At 45.1% G+C, this 21070-nt stretch overlaps 1 protein-coding gene across 2 annotated transcripts in view; it reads left to right on the top strand.

The window, feature by feature from the left end:
* Positions 1-21070, top strand: part of LOC140191604 (1-phosphatidylinositol 4,5-bisphosphate phosphodiesterase delta-3-like) — a 73919-nt gene that overhangs the window by 19980 nt on the left and 32869 nt on the right. The window contains exons 2-6 of one of the 2 annotated variants that reach the window (XM_072249146.1): positions 3382-3531; positions 5291-5519; positions 9109-9238; positions 17805-18030; positions 19097-19298. In XM_072249146.1, coding sequence (XP_072105247.1) covers positions 3382-3531; positions 5291-5519; positions 9109-9238; positions 17805-18030; positions 19097-19298 — 937 coding nt within the window. The remainder of the gene's footprint in view (positions 1-3381; positions 3532-5290; positions 5520-9108; positions 9239-17804; positions 18031-19096; positions 19299-21070) is intronic. The other variant, XM_072249147.1, reaches the window with a different exon arrangement.

Genomic DNA, 21070 nt, shown 5'->3' with positions numbered 1-21070 from the left:
CACACTGCATCGATGGAAACCTGGAAAGATGCAGGGAAGCGTGGGAAAAGAGCTGGGCTGCTGGTCAAATTGAAGCTGAGGGGCTTCGGGGTCCCTGTGCCCACCATCCTACTAGCTAATGTGCAAGCCATCGAGAACAAGGTGGATGATCTTAAAGGGAGACTCACCTACTGCAGGGAGATGCAGAACTGCTGTGTATTCTGTTTCACCGAGACCTGGCTCTCCCCTGCCACCCCCGACTGTGCCATCCGACCGGAGGGATTTTCGATCCATCGGATGGACCGCACAGCGTCTTCGGGCAAGACGAGGGGAGGTGGTGTATGCCTACTGATCAACACTGCGTGGTGCTCGGACACAGTGGCACTGACAAGCTCCTGCAGCCTGGACCTGGAACACCCATTTGTACTTTTGAAACAGTCTGTGCAAAGGATCAGCCTAAGTTGCGCCAGTTATACAGACAAAGAAACTGCAGAAGTTTAAAAACAAATGTATGACAACTTACTAAAGGTTTACAGACGAAAAGATGATTATACAAACATATAAGCAAGGGCAAAGAAAGCTAAGACTACAAAAACAACAATCTGGATCCTAATCCAACAGCCGACTGTTAATATTTAACCAATTAAAGCCTCCCACCATTACTGTCCTCACTTTTGCACTTGTCAGAAAATGTTTTTCTGTCTCCCTGGGAATGTAGGTCTACAGTTTCACTGCTGCCTAAGTTATATAGAAGGATCTGGTCCTAACACAGGCCAAGTGTTGTCTGACGTGGATGTGCCGTACCACTCTATGACTCATTTATTTTTTAGCCCGAACCTTTCAGTCTCTTTGCGAGATGTCACCCTGTCTCGAGGGCATTATCCCGCCCTGTAATCAGGAGTTTTATTTTGCCAGGCCTCCTTCTCTTTAAACTTCCTGTCTGCAATGGGTACAATCTGCCTGGTTTATTATACTCCACATTGTTAGATAATGAGTAACGTTGATGATGGGAATGCAGTTGATAAGATGCAATATAACAGGTTTATTAGCAAAGGAGATGCAGGAGAGAGATTGATAGCACGGATCCGGCTGGCTGAGTAAGAGAGAATAGACGGAGGGGTTCTCAACCTTTTTTTTATGCCGTGTTGTTGTTCCTCTCTGTGTCTAGTGGCACATTGGGTACCTTACTGTTTCTTTAGCATTTTGCCTGATTTTTACAAGGCCGAGTTGCTAGCTTGACTCTCAACCCAGCACGGATGGAAAACGTGCAAGGAGCTGGCTGGATTCGAACCCGGGACCACTTGCCTCGAGGTCTGGTGTGGATGTCACAACACCACCAGCAGTTTTACGCCATGGACCAATGCCATTAAGCAAGGAGTCCATGGATTCCAGGTTGGGAACTCCTGGAGGGTTGTAGTGAACACTTGCTTTCTGATTTGAATACTGGCTTCCCCAGAGCGCTTATTGATCGATATCAGTAACCCAGACTGGACAGTGCAGCACAGTTGCTGAGATTGTGGATGGCACGGCACTTGGCAGTATTGTGAACTGTGGCGATGGTAATAGACTGCAGAAGGATATGAACAGGCTGGTGGAATGTGTTGAGTCATGGCAAATAAAGTTTATTGTGGAGAAATATGAAGTGGTGTATTTTGGTGGGAAGAATGAGGAGAGGCAACACAGATGAAAGGGCACTGCGCTCCAAGGGGCGTGGGAGCGGGGGTAGCTGGGAGTAGGGTGTGCTAATCATTGAGAGTGGCAGGACGGGTGGGGAAAGTACATTCACAACACTGGGCTTTAACAATGCAGGCAGAGAGTATCAAAGCAAGGAAATCATGCTGAGCCTTTATAAAACTCTGGTCAGGCCTCTACCACAGTATTGAGTTTAATTTTAGTTGCCTTCTTATGGAAGAATGTGAAGGAAGACATTAGGGAAAGTCCAGAAAATATTTGTGAGGTACTTTCCTGGGATGAGGGACTGCAGTTATGAGTTTAGGTTGGAGAGTTAGGATTGTTTCTTTTGCAAAGAGAAGGCTGATGGGAGATTGGGTAAAAATACAGTATATCAAAAGATGAGGGGTCCAAGCAAAAAAGATAGCACAAGGCTTTCTCAGTGCCGAAGAGCCAAAGGATTAGAGTTCACAGGTTGAAAATAAAGGCAAAGAGAAATAAGAGCAATGGGCAACTTTTTTTTACACAGTGTGTGGTTGGAATCTGGATTGTACTGCTTGCAGATGTGGGGGAGACAGCTTTCATTGTGGACCTCAGAAGGGAATTTGATAACTATGTGGTGAGGAAAGATGTACAAGGTGGCAGAGAAAGGGTTGGGTGTATTAAGTGAGTTGCTCAGGGAGAGAGCCAGAATGGGCACAACAGGCTGAATGGTCTCCTTTGACTGTAATCATACTTTGAACTCAATGACATGTGACTCCAAGGTAATGCCTTCCATGTCCTGCTGCTTCATTTTCTGAACTTGTGTTCCTCCCTTTTGTGTTGTAACGCTCTGGACACACTCCTTCCCCTGGAATGCCTTGCAGCCTCTCGGCAGTGACAGCAATGAAAAGGGATTTCAAAGGATAAAGGGTAGCAATCTTCCCATGGATACTTCATCTTCCCCCCCTCCTTTAAAGGATGCTGCTGACAGTTAAAGCAATGAGTATTAAAGGCAGCTAGATGTTTATGTGTCCTGTATCTGAGGCAAAGACCATAAAAGATATAGGAGCAGAATTAGGCCATTTGGCCCATCGAGTCTGCTCCGCCATTTCATCATGGCTAGATCCATTTCCCTCTCAGCCCCAACCTCTTGCCTTCTCCCTGTAACCTTTCATACCCTGACTAATCAAGCATTTATACACTCAATGACCTGGCCTCCGCCGTCACCTGTGGCAACAGATTCCACAGATTCAGCACCTTCTGGCTAAAGAAATTCCTCCTCATCTCTGTTCCAAACAGAAGTTCCTCTATTCGGAGGCTGTGCCTTCTGGCCCTAGACTCCCCCATCATTGGAAACATCCTCTCCACATCCACTCTATCAAGGTCTTTCAACATTCGATAGGTTTCAGTGACATTCCCCCCCCCAATCTTCTAAATTCCAGTGAGTACTGGCCGAGAGCCATCAAATATTCCTCATATGATGACCCTTTCGTTCCTGGGATCATTCTTGTAAACTTCCTCTGGACCCTCTCCAATGTCAGCACATCCTTTCTTAGATAAGGAGCCCAAAACTGCTCACAATACTCCAAGCGAGGCCTCACCAGTGCCTTATAACATCCTTGTTGTTATATTCCAGTTGTCTTGAAATGAGCGCTCTCCTGCCACTGCCAGGAGCCTGCAATGGTCTGTTCTGTATTTCCCTTGCTTAGCTTGTTTGTTGAGAGAGCTTTGTCCTCCTGTCTTTCCCAGGACTTCATGAAGATGATGATGTAAAGTATATGATGCGAGGCAGCAAGCTGAGGAAAGTCAAGTCCAGTAAATGGAAGAAAGATCGGCAGATGAAGCTGCAGGAGGATGGCCTGTCCATCTGGTACGAGTCCCGGAATAAGCCTCCTACGTGTGAGTATTGCCACACTGGCACCGTGAAAGCACTGGAAGCACTGCAGAATTGACACAGTATGATGTTACACCGCAGTTTAGCGCAATGGGAACACCGCAGTTTAGCGCAATGGGAGCACTGCAGTTTAGCGCAAGAGCACCGCAGTTTAGCGCAATGGGAACACTGCAGTTTAGCGCAATGGGAACACCACAGTTTAGTGCAATGGGAGCACTGCAGTTTAGCGCAATGGGAGCACTGCAGTTTAGCGCAATGGGAACACCGCAGTTTAATGCAACGGGAACACCGCAGATTAGCATAATGGTAACACCGCAGTTTAGCGCAAGAGCACCGCAGTTTAACGCAATGGGAACACCACAGTTTAGTGCAATGGGAGCACTGCAGTTTAGCGCAATGGGAGCACTGCAGTTTAGCGCAATGGGAACACCGCAGTTTAATGCAACGGGAACACCGCAGATTAGCATAATGGTAACACCGCAGTTTAGCGCAAGAGCACCGCAGTTTAACGCAATGGGAACACCACAGTTTTGCGCAAGAGCACTGCAGTTTAGCGCAATGGGAACACCGCAGTTTAGTACAATTGCAGCACTGTGGTTTAGTGCAATTGCAGCACTGTGGTTTGGCGCAGTAGGAGCACTGGCGTTTAGTGCAAATTGGAGCACTGTGGTTTGGCGCAGTGGGAGCATTGGCGTGTTGGCGCAGTAACATTTGCTCAGTACTTGTGGTATGTGCATGATCTGACATGTTCATAAGCACTGCTCTCTCTAAACTGTATAGATGTGGAGCCGCACAGTAACTCAAATGCTCCCACACATGTAGCCGCTATGCCACACAGCTGGAATTTTCTTTTATATAATATTAATACAATTTTGAAATCTATGTTAATATAGTCATGAAATACCCTGTAATTAATTATGTGTTAATGAACATAATCCATAAATTTTCCAAACAATAAACTTCCCCCAAACTTTACCTCGGAAAATTTTAGAGCTTCAATATATTTACGTTGTCAGTGTAACAAGTTACAACTCTGTTACAAACTGTAACAATAAACACAGAATAGAAGTTGGTAGCTGATAGTCAATAAGCCGACAGCCTGCTGAACGCCGGTGCCATCTAGTCAAAACATTTTACTTTTACCATTGTCCCTGTCAGTTGTTCTGACTGCCTGACATTGTTTACTTGTGTTGTGAGTTGTAGTTTATGTTTCTTTGATGTGTATGTCGCAAAAAAAACCATTTGAAGTGCTGTGCAGTTTTCAGGCCATGTAAAAATTTCCTGTTCAGAGCAATGCATGGTCTGCACAGCTGTAAAAAAAATAGGGGGAATGTTGTTCATAAGACAGTTTGTGAAAGACAGTCCAAAAGCTGTGCTTGTCCTAAGGTGCAGTCCATTACTTTGCGTTTGGATCTTTCCTGCTTCTGAAGCACTGGAGCCCAGAGGTGTCCAGCTGTCCACAGTGATGCAGTTGTTGCCATGGCATGAATGTGGTGCAGACAGCATGGGGTCCCTCAGACAGAATGCCCATGGCTTCAGCGTAAGTTAAAGGATTCCTGCTTGATCCATTTGAAGCCTGGGAGCTGGTTAACTTAGAGCGAGCTCACTGCCACATTGCAGATATCCACCCTCCAACTCTCTCTCAGATGTCCATGAGCGCCAGCCCGATTTTCACTGCAGCCCCTCCCAAACCACAGAGTCAGGCCTCGACCCAGCTGAATTCCCAACGTTATTCCATTGTTGATCTCCCCTCTGACCTTTCAGTCTCGGTGATGGATATCCGGGAGGTCCAGGAGGGACACCAGTCGGATGTGATGAAGAAACACGGCAGCAGCTACTCGGAGAAACGTTGCTTCACCATCTTGTTCGCGGGCAGCCGGAGCAGCCTGGACCTGGTGGCAGCCACGGAGGAGGAGGGGAGACGGTGGGTTCAGGGGCTGAAAAAGCTGAGCAGGAGAGTGGCAGCCATGAGCCAGCAGGACAAAATTGAACAATATCCTTTGACAAGTTGACTTGGCAATCAATGTAAATGAAATTTCAATATACAGAACTGTAAGTATATTTCAGGACCTGATGTTGCTAACCTTTCTGTTACCGATGTTACATTACATACAATTTATGGTTTATGGTTGAATTAAAGGCCAATTTGGTAGCCATAAGAGCCATTAATGGCCTTCAGGTTAGCATCAATTTGGAAAAGCTGCCAAAATATAAAAATAGCCAGGAATACTTAAGATCTAAAATCTTCCTGTTACTTCTTCCATTGCCCAAGGTTATTTTTGCCCTTTTTGCCTGCAGCTCCCTGCCACCCCCTGCTGATACTCTGGAGTCTGCATGGACCAGTTGGGCCAAAGGCCTGTATCTATGGAACATGTTGCCCAAGGAGCACGTCCAAGGTTTAAACAGTATTTAGATGAGCACTTGAAACACCAAAACACAGAAGTCTATGGGCTGAATGTTAGGAAAGAGATAAATGCTTGATGCTCAACTTATTTCTGTGATATGTGACGCAATAAACTGGCTTCAATGGACATTAGCAAGAGAGGGTTGAGGGTAGAGATAGCAAGCAGAAAGACATTGGCCTCTATTAATATCATTGGTAATATTACCACAGTACGGCATTTGTTCAAAGGCAGTAAACTCATTCAGAGTTAACAGGACTTCTTTGCTTTTATGTTCATTGCCCCGCTATAAGTGCAGGAGTCAAGACCTTTCTCCTTGGTTAGTTGAACAAATTGGCACCATGATATCAGCTTGTCTGTTGTCCTCCATGTCTGAAAGTCAGTCCCATTGCAGTACATAAACTCAGACTTTGGGAAGAGAGAGCAAGTCACAGCTCCAGTGTGCCACTCATTTAGGGTTACTGAGAGTTGACTATTGCCCTGGTCAGTCCTTGATCGACTGAGTCTGTTACACGAATCTCAGAACTTTGAAAGTACATGAAATGGAAGCAAAGTGTTGGGGCCAACTTAGCAACCCCAACATTTCCATCACACCTGGAAAGGAACATTGCAGGATGTGTAACTCCTGGATCGGCCTCACCTCTCACCCACAAAGTATTCACTGGGAGACGAATATTGTTGTCTTTGAGGGATTCCAATCACAGAGCTAATAGTTTTGAATTACAATGATATCCATGCAGTTCTCACCTAGGTGGGGTCCTAGGCAGCTCATGTCTTCACCCATTTCAGTGATATCCTCCAGCGAATACATTTCCATCCGTATGGTCTCCCAAAGGCTGCAGAAAGCAACTTAAGGGAAAAAGACGTAAGCAATCCCTGAACTTAAAGGCCCAGGTATGACAGAGCATAGAACACAAGCAGCAGATGTGACACTGCCCACTGTCTACCCTCACTTCAACCAAATATCAATCTGTTCAGTACCGGGTAATTAAAAAGAACACATTGAATAAATAGTCTGGGTTGATGCTGGCAGATTGATTTACTGATGCATTAAATTTATTCCACAGTAATGTTCTTGGCTCCACTAATTCTGTTCACAAAGGCATCTGCAGACAGTTCAATATTTGCAAAAGTGCAGTGAACAAGGAGACTCTGACAGACAGCTCCCGAGGTTAGGGGTGAACTGGTCAGGGTCACTCGGGTGGGGACACTCGCTGTGCTGGTAACTGTGTTGGATCTCAAGCAACACACACAAAATGCTGGCGGAACTCAGCAGGTCAGGCAGCATCTATGAAAATGAATAAACAGTCAACATTTTAGGCTGAGACCCTTCCTCAGGACTGGAAAGGAAGAGGGAAGACACCACAATAAAAAGTTGGTGGGAGGGGAAGGCAGATAGCTAGAAGGTGATAGGTGAAACCAGGTGGGTGGGACAGGTAAAGGGCTGGAGAGGAAGGAATCTGATAGGAGAGGAGAGTGGACCGTAGGAGAAAGGAAAGGAGGTGGGGACCCAGGGGTGGTGAAATACAAGAGAGAAGATGTAAGAGGACAGAACGGGGAATAGAAGAAGAGGGGAGGAGTAGCAGCCAAAGTTGTCTATTCACCTCCTCCCTCACCTCCATTCAGGGCCCCAAACACTCCTTCCAGGCGAGGCAACACTTCACCTGTGAGTCTGCTGCGGTCATCTATTGTGTCCAGTGCTCCCAATACAGCCTCCTCTACATCGGTGAGACCTGTCGTAAACTGGGGAACCGCTTCATCCAGCACCTCCACTCCAAGTGTAACTTCCCAGTAGCCAAGCATTTTAATTCCTATTCCCATTCCCATTCCAACATGTCAGTCCATGGCCTCCACTTGTGCCACAGTGAGGACACCCCAGGGTGGAGGAGCAACACCATCTGGGCAGCCTCCAACCTGATGGCATGAATATCAATTTTTCCTTCTGATATAAAAAAATTTCCCTCCCCAGCCCCCACTTTTTTATTCTGGCGTCTTCCCCCTTCCTTTCCAGTCCTGAAGAAGAATCTCAGCCTGAAACATCGACTGTTTACTCTTTTCCATAGATGCTGCCTGACCTGCTGAGTTCCTCCAGTATTTTGTGTGTCTTGCTCTGGATTTCCAGCATCTGCAGAATCTCTCATGTTTAGTTTTGGACCTTGGTTAAATGTTTGAACAACTCACCCCTTAGGCCAGCTGCCTGAATTATCACTGGTTATCATTCTCAAATATGTTATAGATCTTTGAAGGAGAGGATTTAATTGAACATGGTAATATTCACAGACAAAGTGGATCTGATATTCATATATAGAGAATTGAATGTACATTTTTGGAAGTTGCATCGAAATTATGCAAAAAAGGATAATTGGGCCAGTTCAAAAATTGGAAACTGTCCTGGGTACAAAGCAAGTGAAATATCAGAGACCAACCCCAATGGAACTAGGGCAACAAAATAGAACTGGGGCATCAAGATGAGATAGAATTAACAGAAAAAAAGGCTTAAATTTGAGGATTCATCACTGGAATACACGAAATGTAAAAGAGACTTTCAGGAGACCGCCATGGTAGTATAACGGTTACACGACACTATTACAGCTCGGGGCATCAGAGTTCGGAATTCAATTTCAACATCATCTGTAAGGAGTCTGTATGTCTTCCCCATGGAATACGTGAGTTTGCTCTGGGTGCTCCAGTTTCCTCCCACAGCTCAAAGACACACCGGTTAGTAGGTTATTTGGTCATTGTAAATTGTCTTGTGGTCCAGCTATGGTGTTGCAGGGCAGGGCGGCTCAAAGGTCTGGAAGAGCCTATTCTGCACTGTATCTCAATAGATGGGTAAAAATAAATCTAAGAACATTTGGAAAATGTTTAGTGATGGAAGACCATATTAGAGCATGAAATATTGATCAAAAAGGAATCAGGTTCACATTAAGGAGAAGTGATGAATGTGCAGTAACAGGATTAGAGTAGAGAGCTGAAGCTGGAGATCAGGGCAAAATGTGGACATGGGACTCCTGTACCGCATTTTCTGTTGCCCCAGGCCTTTTTGTTGTCCCGGCAGATATACAGAGCTCGTTGCTCTGCTTTAAGCTGGAAATAATGCTGTATCTGTGACCATGCTGCGTGTGGTTCTCTTTCTTATGTTAAGTGCTGCCAGTTCAGTATTTGCCTTAACTGCTGTACCTTAATTCATCAACACCTGCACAAGGCTGATAAAAATAACGACAACAAGATCAGCTTTAAGGAAATGAAAAATATGCTTAAAATGATCAACCTGAAAGTAAATGATGATTATGTCAACTTTCTCTTTCAGGTAAGGCCCTTGAGTGTGAAAACTCACTATTGTCAGTGTAGTTGGAAACACTGGAGGCAATGATGGGTGTGGGGAGCCCACGTACAGTACATATTGGATCATTGACTGATCTAAGGGGGAGACGTCTGGGAATTGGAGGCTTGAATAAGAAGATTCAATGTTAATGGCTCTACAGAATACATTTAGACAGCATGGAAGAAAGAGCAACCTGCTCTTCTATAGTGCTTTCGGAACCCCTAGGACTTCCCAAAGCTCAGATGGGAAGGTCCTTCTGGAGTCAATACCCCTGTGCTGTAGGAAGCATGGCAGACATTTTGTGCACAGTAAACATCCATAAGGACAGCAACAAGGTAAGGCCAAGGTAGCTGCTTTGAATTAATATTCATTAAGTGAAAAATATTGGCCAACATGTAATTGCTTACACCCACCTGAGGAAGCAGGCATACCTTGGTTTAACCTTTGGACTAAGAGGTGGTACTATACTGAGGGCTGACAATGAAGTGGGACTCGGATGGCCTTTTGACTCAGTGCTAGGGGCTCCCACAGAGTTTAGGTGGACACCTTTACTACTGCTTTACACTAATGTTCATTAACATCCAGACTGCTGAAACTAGACCAACTCTGGATGAGTAATTGTCGATCCACATGCACGGCTGATAGTACCTTATAGTTCCCAGACCAATGGAGCAGAGTTGTTCAGCCCACCACCAATGGGCTAAATGTGCCCACGACAACACATATGGTGCAGTCCCAATATTCCACTATGCATGAAGCCCAAGAGTCGGGCCTAATCGATTTCTCCCTGTGGTCTGGCAATGTGAAGAATGGGGATTGTGAAGGAGATTTAGGGAGCAAATGTGAGGGGCCACAGAGAGGATGGAGACTTGAGTGCAGACAAGATTTCAGAGATGATTGAGACCTTGGTGAAGAAAAGGTTGGATAGGAGACTGCAACCTTCGTGGTACTAGGTAGCAAGGTTTCAGGCAGTGGAGAGGAGCAGCATGTTGGAGAGTTGAATCAAGGTCTGGTGGGGAAAGTTTGGAGAGAAGGAGGATGAAGATTCAGGAACAGTTTCTTTCCAACCATCATCAAATTTCTGACAGTCCATGAACCCATGAACACAATAGTTCGTTATTCACAAAACACTGGAGGAACTCAGCAGGCCAGGCAGCATCCATGGAAAAGAGTAAACAGTCGACATTTCGGGCCAAGATCCCTCATCAGGACATTTAAGATTCCTTTACTTTGTGTACTATATATTTATTTTGTAATTTATAGTAAGTTTTTGTCTTTACACTATACTGCTGCTGCAAAGCAACAAATTTCATGTCATATATGACAATGATAACAAACTTGATTCTGATTCCAGAACCATAGAACCATAGAACCATAGAAACTACAGCACAGAAACAGGCCTTTTGGCCCTCCTTGGCTGTGCCGAACCATTTTCTGCCTAGTCCCACTGACCTGCACACGGACCATATCCCCCTATACACCTCCCATCCATGTATCTGTCCAATTTATTCTTAAATGTTAAAAAAGAACCCGCATTTACCACCTCATCTGGCAGCTCATTCCATACTCCCACCACTCTCTGTGTGAAGAAGCCCCCCCTATTGTTCCCTTTGAACTTTTCCCCCCTCACCCTTAACCCATGTCCTCTGGTTTTTTTCTCCCCTTGCCTCAGTGGAAAAAGCCTGCTTGCATTCACTCTATCTATACCCATCATAATTTTATATACCTCTATCAAATCTCCCCTCATTCTTCTACGCTCCAGGGAATAAAGTCCCAACCTATTCAACCTTTCTCTGTAACTGAGTTTCTCAAGTCCCGGCAACATCCTTGTAAACCTTCTCTGCACTCTTTCAACCTTATTTATATCCTTCCTGTAATTTGGTGACCAAAACTGAACACAATACTCCAGATTTGGCCTCACCAATGCCTTATACAACCTCATCATAACATTCCAGCTCTTATACTCAATACTTTGATTAATAAAGGTCAATGTACCAATAGCTCTCTTTACGACCCTATCTACCTGTGACGACACTTTTAGGGAATTTTGTATCTGTATTCCCAGATCCCTCTGTTCCACTGCACTCCTCAGTGCCTTACCATTAACAATGTATGTTCTACCTTGATTTGTCCTTCCAATGTGCAATACCTCACACTTGTCTGTATTAAACTCCATCTGCCATTTTTCAGCCCATTTTTCCAGCTGGTCCAAGTCCCTCTGCAGGCTCTGAAAACCTTCCTCACTGTCTACTACACCTCCAATCTTTGTATCATCAGCAAATTTGCTGATCCAATTTACCACATTATCATCCAGATCATTGATATAGATGACAAATAACAATGGACCCAGCACTGATTCCTGTGGCACACCATTAGTCACAGGCCTCCACTCGAAGAAGCAACTCTCTACTACCACTTTTTGGCTTCTTCCATTGAGCCAATGTCTAATCCAATTTACCACCTCTCCATGTATACCTAGCGACTGAATTTTCCTAACTAACCTCCCATGCGGGACCTTGTCAAAGGCCTTACTGAAGTCCATGTAGACAATATCCACTGTCTTCCCTCCATCCACTTTCCTGGTAACCTCCTCGAAAAACTCCAATTGATTGGTCAAACATGACCTACCACGCACAAAGCCATGTTGACTCTCCCTAATAAGTCCCTGTCTATCCAAATGCTTGTAGATTCTGTCTCTTAGTACTCCCTCCAATAACTTACCTACTACCGACGTTAAACCTACTGGCCTATAATTTCCCGGATTACTTTTCGATCCTTTTTTAAACAACGGAACAACATGAGCCACTCTCCAATCCTCCAGCACCTCACCTGTAGACAGCGACATTTTAAATATTTCTGCCAGGGCCCCCGCAATTTCAACACTAGTCTCCTTCAAGGTCCGAGGGAACACCCTGTCAGGTCCCGGGGATTTATCCACTTTAATTTTCCTCAAGACAGCAAGGACCTCCTCCTTTTCGATCTGTACAGTTTCCATGATCTCACTACTTGTTTCCCTTAATTCCATAGACTTCATGTCAGTTTCCTTAGTAAATACAGATGCAAAAAACCTATTTAAGATCTCCTCCATTTCCTTTGGTTCCGCACATAGCCAACCACTCTGATCTTCAAGAGGACCAATTTTATCCCTTACAATCCTTTTGCTCTTAATATACCTGTAAAAGCTCTTTGGATTATCCTTCACTTTGACTGCCAAGGCAACCTCATGTCTTCTTTTAGCCCTCCTGATTTCTTTCTTAAGTATTTTCTTGCACTTCTTATACTCCTCAAGCACCTTATTTACTCCCTGCTTCCTATACATGTCATACAACTCCTTCTTCTTCTTTATCAGAGTTACAATATCCCTTGAGAACCAAGGGTTCTTATTCCTATTCACTTTGCCTTTAATCCTGACAGGAACATACAAATTCTGCACTCTCAAAATTTCTCCTTTGAAGGCTTCCCACCTACCGATCACATCCTTGCCAGAGAACAACCTGTCCCAATCCACGCTTTTTAGATCCTTTCTCATTTCTTCAAATTTGGCCTTCTTCCAGTTAAGAACCTCAACCCTAGGACCAGATCTATCCTTGTCCATGATCAAGTTGAAACTAATGGTGTTATGATCACTGGAACCAAAGTGCTCCCCTACACAGACTTCTGTCACTTGTTCTAACTCGTTTCCTAACAGGAGATCCAATATTGCATCCCCTCTAGTTGGTCCCTCTATATATTGATTTAGAAAACTTTCCTGAACACATTTTACAAACTCTAAACCATCTAGACCCCTAACAATATGGGAGTCCCAATCAATATATGGAAAATTAAAATCCCCTACCACCACAACTTTATGTTTCCTGCAGTTGCCTGCTATCTCTCTGCAGATTTGCTCTTCCAATTCTCGTTGACTATTGGGTGGTCTGTAATACAATCCCACTAATGTGGCCATACCATTCCTGTTTCTCAGCTCCACCCATAAGGACTCAGTAGACAAGCCCTCTAATCTGTCCTGCCTGAGCACTGCTGTAATATTTTCCCTAACAAGCAATGCCACTCCCCCACCTTTCATTCCTCTGCCTCGATCACATCTGAAACATCGGAACCCTGGAATATTAAGCTGCCAGTCCTGCCCCTCCTGTAGCCAAGTTTCACTAATTGCTACAACATCATAATTCCACGTGTCAATCCACGCCCTCAACTCATCCACCTTCCCCGCAATACTCCTAGCATTGAAATATATACACCTCAGAAGATTTTTACCACCACTCACAACCTTTCTATTAGCGGATTTGCTTGAACTTTTAACATCATTTATTTTCACCCCAGCCACTCTGTCAGCTCTGGCACTCTGGTTCCCGTCCCCCTGCAAATCTAGTTTAAAGCCTCCCCAATAGCATTAACAAATCTCCCTGAAAGGATATTGGTCCCCCTGTAGTTCAAGTGTAACCCGTCTCTCTTGTACAGGTCCCACCTGCCCCAGAAGAGGTCCCAATTATCCTGAAATCTGAAACCCTACCCCCTACACCAGTTCCTCAGCCACTTGTTCATCCTCCAGAGCATCCTATTCCTACCCTCACTGGTATGTAGCACAGGTAGCAATCCTGAGATTACCACCCTCGATGTCCTGCTTTTCAACTTCCTACCAAGCTCTCTATACTCACTCTCCAGGACCTCCTCACTCTTCCTTGCTATGTCATTGGTACCGATGTGCACCACGACATCTGGCTGGTCACCCTCCCACGTCAGAATGTCATGCAATCAGAAATGTACAGAAATGACATTGTGCAGAAAGAAATCAGGTAAAGTTGGTCCTAATCATTTTTGGCACACTTGTCTGTTAACTGACTCCTGTTACTAATAAGAATGGACTTCTTGACACTGACCAGAAACCCCCAAATGATGTTAATTATGGTGTGTCTCTCAAAAAATTGTTTCTGGTGTGATTTTCAGTCATTTTGGTCTGAATCAGATGTTCCGTCACAGAAGATGGAGCTGTTAACAGCACTGAAGCCTCAAACTGAACCTTGTTTAGAGGGTCTGCAGCAGCTCTCCTGCAGTGTAGACAGGATGTTGTATGGTCATCTGTCCAACCAACCTCACATTGACAATGAAGGTACAAGAGACTTCAGGTGTTTCCCTCCCACAGATGCTGCATGACCCACTGTGTTCCTCCATCACATTGTTTGTCACCAACCCTGACTGGGATCCCAGACACCTTAACCCCAGGAGATTTCAGCAGGTTCCCCTCAAAATGAGGAGGCTGGAATGCCAGAAGAAATCCTGGGAAAAGAGACGTGGCCCTATGATCATTGGACTGGAAATGGGAAACATCAGATAGAAGAGGTGACACCAAAACATTCCCCACATTTCCTCACAGTTTTGACCTCAAAAAGTAGTCCTTAAAGGTTGCACCACAACGGAGCTGGTGCAGTTCTGGTTATCATACTCTAGAAAGGATGTGATTGAGCTTGAGCAACACACACAAACTTATGGAGGAACTCAGCAGGCCAGGCAGCATCAATGGAGAAAGAGTACAGTCAACATTTCGGGCTGAGACCCTTCATCAGGACTCATTCAGGGTTGGTCTATTTGAGTCCTGCTGAAGGGTCTTGGCCCGAAACGTCGATGGTGCTTTTTTCCATAGACGCTGCCTGCCCTGCTGAGTTCCTCCAGCACTTTGTGTGTGTTGCTCGGATTTCCAGCTTCTGCAGATTTTCTCCTGTTTGTGATTAAGCTTGAGAAGGGTTAGAAGAGATTCACAAGGATGTTGCTGGGACTGGAGAGCTTCATAAGAGGCTAGGTAGGCCGGGACAATTTTTCCTGCGGTTCAGGAGGCTGAGGAGTGACCATATGGAGGTTTATAAAATCCTGAAGGGCGTTGATGAGGCGAGTAGTCACAGACTTTTTCCAGGGTAGGGGAGTCTAAGATTAGAGGGCACAGGTTTAAGGTGAGTTAAAAGACATTTAAGCAAGTTCATGGATAGGAAAGTTTTGAGGGATATTGGCCAAATGCAGTCAGATAGGACTAGCTCAGGAAGCACCTTGGTTGCCATGGACCAGTTGGACCAAAGGGCCGGAATATTTACTGTATAGGACCCTCTGACCTTCAGCAGGTCAGGCAGAATCATTACTAATACTATTATACATCCAGAAACTCAGTGTGATGTCCACCTTGCAATTTGACTGAACAAGGATCCCCCTTGGTTTCCACTTTACAGACATATGATTAAGACTACCTTGCTCCATTACTTCCAGCAGAGGGTTATGGCTGGGCCCGGTCTTCAAAGTCCCCTACTGTTAACGAATTGAACGAGGGAACACTTTGTTAAATTGCCAGTGTCTATTTATTGGTTTCATTTTCCTTCTTGGTTGTCAGGGATAAGTGAATATAGAGAGTTAGTTGGGAGTTGGAGGCAAATTGGCTGAAGGTTTTTAGCCTCTGTTTAGCTAATACAGAATGTATTTCATTTAAAACAGGACATCCTGTGGCCAGGTCCCTTTAAATGTACCTGACAACCAGGCAATGATGTTAAACTGTTTAATGCTTTTTAATAGTGGGAGATTACTGGTACTGACTGTGGATGGATTTATCAGCAAATTTTATGAGTATTTAATTTTAATCTCTTTATGTTGGTCAAAGCAAGAAGTTCATGTCCCTTTGAGCTTCAGTCCATTGTAAGAATATATTAGCACTTTCTGTTCTGGTAGTTTAGTCTCCGCTGCAGCCCGAGAGATACAAGCCTAGAAACTGGATTTCATGCACTTTCGGTTGACCGGGTGTTGTGTTTCGGTGGGACACCATTGGGATAGGCGGTCACTGCAATAATCATGATATGGGGCATTCCTTACTGGCAGGGTGTTCTCCGTGAGCACTGTAACACGTGCTACACATTTACTGCCTGTGCTGTTCACCTGAGCACAGATCAGATTGATTAAAATGCACAAAAAGCTGCAGATCCTAGAAATGGAAATAAAAATAGAAGATGCTGGCCATTCACATCCGACGTGGATGGCCATAGAACTCAGAAACAGGCCCTTTGGTCCAGCAAGTCTGTGCCAACCGCCAGGCTCCCAATTACACTAATACCCTTTTATTAGACCATAAGATACTGTATATGGTCACTCTCCCACAGATACCCTCCCCTCTGCGTCCACTACCACCTCCTAGTGGCCTCGACTTGCCCAGTGTGGCTGACCTGGGGCATTCGAAGTGAAATACATTAACTCCCCCCTCCTGGATTCTACACACCTGGGGATATCTACAGTGGGCAGTTAACCTACCAACCAAGAGATCTTTGGTACATGGGAGGAAACTGAAGCGGTTACAGGGAAACCTCACATACTGTACAGTGCTTTATGGCGGGATCAAATGCGGCCTGCCGGAGCTGTGAAGCAGCAGCGTCACTGAGAATAGACAAAAGTGCCGTCCACCCTGAATAAACTCTACTCTCCACAGATTCTGCCCCAGCTCGCTGAGTGATTCCACGGTTTTCTGTTTTTATTTTACTTTGAATGCCCCAGTGAGCACGTTGAAGCTGCCAGGAGAGGGGAAGGAAGGGAGGGAATCTGTGGGGGAGGGGTGCACTGAAGGATGGGGTGTAACTATCTTCCCCTGTGCTGCCCACATACAGAAAGACAGTGCATAGAACTGTAATGTGAAGGCATCACCCACATGAACCCCTTGAAACTCGTTCCTACGTTTGTGTGACTAGCTCCTTGTTTAACAGCAAATGAACAACGCAGCTTTCGCTGCTGATTTCTACCAATACATCGGAAATGCTGTGGTGTTCACATGTGTGTCAGATACAAGGTGGTGATGCATCCACTCAGGCCAGTGATCACAGCACACGTCTTTGTCAGTGGGATATGAGGTGCAAACACTTTAAAAATAAAAAAAAATCTTGAGCGGTTGACTCTTAAAATTACAGGAACAGATCAGTCCAGTTTCTGGACTTGCGGTTCAAATCCTGCCGCAACAGAAACAATTAGATTAAATATAATTAATAAATGTATAAACTGCTTGAACTGCCACTTGAATCATGCATGTTCTTAAGCGAAGAAGATCTCCCATCCTTAGCTGGCCTGGTCGAATTGTGACTGCAATGTGTTGACTCATAACCCAGCAAGCTATTTAATTTGGCAGCAGCAGAGGTAAGTGATGCTGGGTGCCCTGGGAAAGAATAGATAAAAGCTTTTAATAATATCTTTTTAAATAATAGCTTTTAATATTATCTTGTTAATGCGGTGACAGCATGTCATTGCTTTCTGACGATTTGTGGTATGCTGTGCGCTAAGTCGCCCACGTGCACCTGTGTGGCACAATCTTTGCTATTCTCATTGCCTTCTCAACACACCCACCAACGCTGCCTCCGTGAAGAACGGACAAGGTGGTAGAAGTCCACTCAGAATCAGGGAGGGCAGCCTCTGATTCATTTAACCAAACTGTGACCGAGCTGTTTCTTATCTTTACGTGTTAATAATTCCTGATGATCCCATCACCTTCTCTGTAGAGATGACAATATCTCACTTTGAACCTGGGCAAACCTCCTTTCAGAAATGTGACAAGTCAAAGACAAGCAAACTGGAGGAGCATGAGATCGAGGAGTTCTGCAAGCTGCTGATGCAACGGCCAGAGCTGGAGCAGATCTTTCAACATTTCTCAGGCAAGGAGGAAAGGCTGAGCATTGATGGGCTGGAACTCTTCTTGAAAGAACAGAAGGAGACAGTTACAAAGGAGAACTGTTTGAACATCATACAGAAATACAGAGTTTATGATAATGGTATGGCAAATGCTGAGGGCCACCGTATACTCAATTTGTTTCAAATGTTAACTTGTCTTTTCTGGGGGGGCTATGAGGTGGTGACAACTGTTGAGAGGCTTATTGCTAATTGGTCCTTCCCTTTAAGCTGCCTTAATAATTATTTCCCATTAATTGTGAGGAAGAACTGTAAGAGATTCCCAGTTCCGAGAACTGGTTTTTGATAATGGGAGGATTGAGCCTGGAGTGGGTACTGGAGAGTGTTCCCTCGGTCTGAGTTGTGTGATAAGGAAGGGGTTAAAGTCAGAGTGCTCTAACTTGCCTCTTATTGAGGATGAGTCACAGAGAAGGGAGGTAAGGAGTATCAGTGTAAAGGGTTGAAGTCTACCAAATATTGAAAGGCCTCGTCAGAGTGGACGTGAAGTGGATGTTTCCTATGGTGGGGGAGTCTAGGACCAGAGGGCACAGTCTCAGAATAGAGGAGCATCCATTTAGAACAGAGATGAGGAGGTATTTCTTTAGTCAGAGGGTGGTGAATCTGCGGAATTCTTTGCCACAGACAGCTGTGGAGGCCAAACAGGGGTTGATAGGCACTTAATTGGTAAGGGCATCAAAGGTTATGGAGAGAAGACAGGAGAATGACATTAAGAGGGAAAATAAATCAGCCATGATAGAATGGCAGAGCAGACTCGAGGGGCCAAATGGCCCAATTCTGCTCCTATGTCTTATGGTCATAAGGTAGAAAGTTGGTCATAGGGTGAATTGTTGCCGTATGATCTTCTCTGCGGTTGTGATAAAGCTGGGTCATGGAGGTCCTAGTGTGAAGATTCTTCATGCTTCCAAATCTTAAATCCGTCATCCTATATTGCAGAACCACAGGGCAGTTGGGCTTCCAAACCTGGGAACAGGTTACGCAGTGCTCAGGGGGCACTCTCTTCATTCACTGTCAGTGCTTGGAGAGTTCTGGCAGAAGCCCAGTGTCCTTGAGAATTGGATTGCTAATACACACGGGTGCAGCACTACTGATACACGACCCTGCAGCGTTTGCCTTGATAGTACTAACACAGGAACTGTTTCTTACCTGCAGGCCAGATAAACCAGGACTTGACCCAAGATGGCTTCATGATGTACCTGCTGTCTCCTGAGGGGAACATTTTTAACCCTGACCATGACCGAGTCTACCAGGACATGAGCCAGCCTCTCAGCCACTACTTCATCTCAACCTCCCATAACACCTACCTGATGGAGGACCAGCTGGGAGGACCAAGCAGTACTGAGGCATACATCAGGTAACCACGAAGTACATAACGTTTCCTGCACTGAAACAGGACATTGGTCACAACTGGTCCACACCTGTGTGTATATTACACAAGAGCACCTGTTATTCTCCATCAAGTGCATTTGATTCCTTCCTCTCTCGTGGATTTATGCAGCATCCCTTGAATACATCTTTACAATTCACCTTGATTACACTTTAGGTGAGTGAGTTCCACACTATCACTATTCTCCAGTAAAGAAATTGCCTCTGAGATTTTTATTCTGTTCTTTGAAGTGAACATCTTGTGTCAGTGACCATGAGAAATTGAGACAGTGTACCTGACTTTTGATGCCATTACTATATGCAAGTAATTGGTAAGCGTCGTGGTCACTGACAACACAATCATGTGTATGAAATCCTGTGACAGCTGTACCAGGGCAACAGGGAGTACTGGGTGCAAATTCCCATTGGGCAAGACCTGCAGAGGGACAAGCACAAGGACGTAAGAGCAGGAATGGACCACGCCTGCCCTACCAGTCAATGTGATTATGCTGCCCTGGACTCTACTCCGCCTGTTCCCCATCAATTCCTTGATCTTTCAAATCTGTATCTACCTCTGCCTCAAATCTGTTCTCCCCCACCCTCTGGGGCAGAGGATTCCAGAGATTCTCTACCCTCTGGAAGAAGTCATTTTTCCACACATTTTTGTATACTTTATCCATTTGTAAAAGGTGCGAATGCAATTTCTGGGTATTTTTTCCAATTGTGTATAGAGTCTCTTTTAATCTTACCTAAATACACAATCTCCCTCTGACCAGTATTTGCAGATCTGTGGAACATTATAGAACACAGAACAGGAACAATCCCTTCAGTCACAAAGTTTGTGCTGGCCATGCTATCCTCCATTCCATGCCCAGTTCTGTATCTGCCTATATGTCTCACTAGAAGCATCATTATCATATCTACTTCTGCCACCTTCCCGACAGCTGTTCCATGTACTGTATTATGGCTCTGTGTTAAAAAAAATCCTGAGATCCCCTCCAAAGCTCCTTCCTCTCACCTTAAAATAACACCCTCTTGTTTTTTGATACCCCTGCTATGGGAAAAGGGTGGCAGGTGGAGATACGTCTCTACCAAAGAGGGTGTAAGGCGCTTCTTCCCTCCGCTAGCCTGCAGGTCACCCTTGGGCAAGGTGCAGCACCAGCTTAGCCCCCCGATCAGGGTCATGTGAAGCCATGGGAGCAGGTGGTGGATGGTTGTATGAGCAGCCGATCCATATCACAAGTCCATAAGACCATAAGATACAGGAGCAGAATTAGGCCATCTGGCTATTCGAGTCTGCTCAGCCATTCGATCATGGCCGATCCTTCTTTTTCTCCTCCTCAACCCCAGTTCCCGGTCTTCTCCCCATAACCTTTAATGCCATGTCCAATCAAGAACCTATCTACCTCTGCTTTAAATACACCCAACGACCTGGCCTCCACAGTTATACGTGCCAACAAGTTCCACAAATTCACCACCCTTTGGCTAAAGACATTTTTTCGCATCTCTGTTTTGAAAGGGCACCCTCCATCCTGAGGCTGTGCCCTCTTGTCTTAGGCTTCCCCAACATGGGAAGCATCCTTTCCACATCTACTCTGTCTAGGCCTTTCAACATTCGAAAGGTTTCAATAAGATCCCGCTTCATCCTTCTGAATTCCTGTGAGCACAGACCCAGAGCCATCAGACATTCCTCATATGATCGCCTTGTCATTCCTGGAATCATCCTCATGAACCTCCTCTGGACCCTCTCCAATGCCAGAA

The sequence above is a fragment of the Mobula birostris genome, chromosome X (genome assembly GCF_030028105.1).
Source record: "Mobula birostris isolate sMobBir1 chromosome X, sMobBir1.hap1, whole genome shotgun sequence".
Taxonomy (NCBI): Eukaryota; Metazoa; Chordata; class Chondrichthyes; order Myliobatiformes; family Myliobatidae; genus Mobula; species Mobula birostris.
This window is presented reverse-complemented; position numbering and strand designations above follow the sequence as displayed.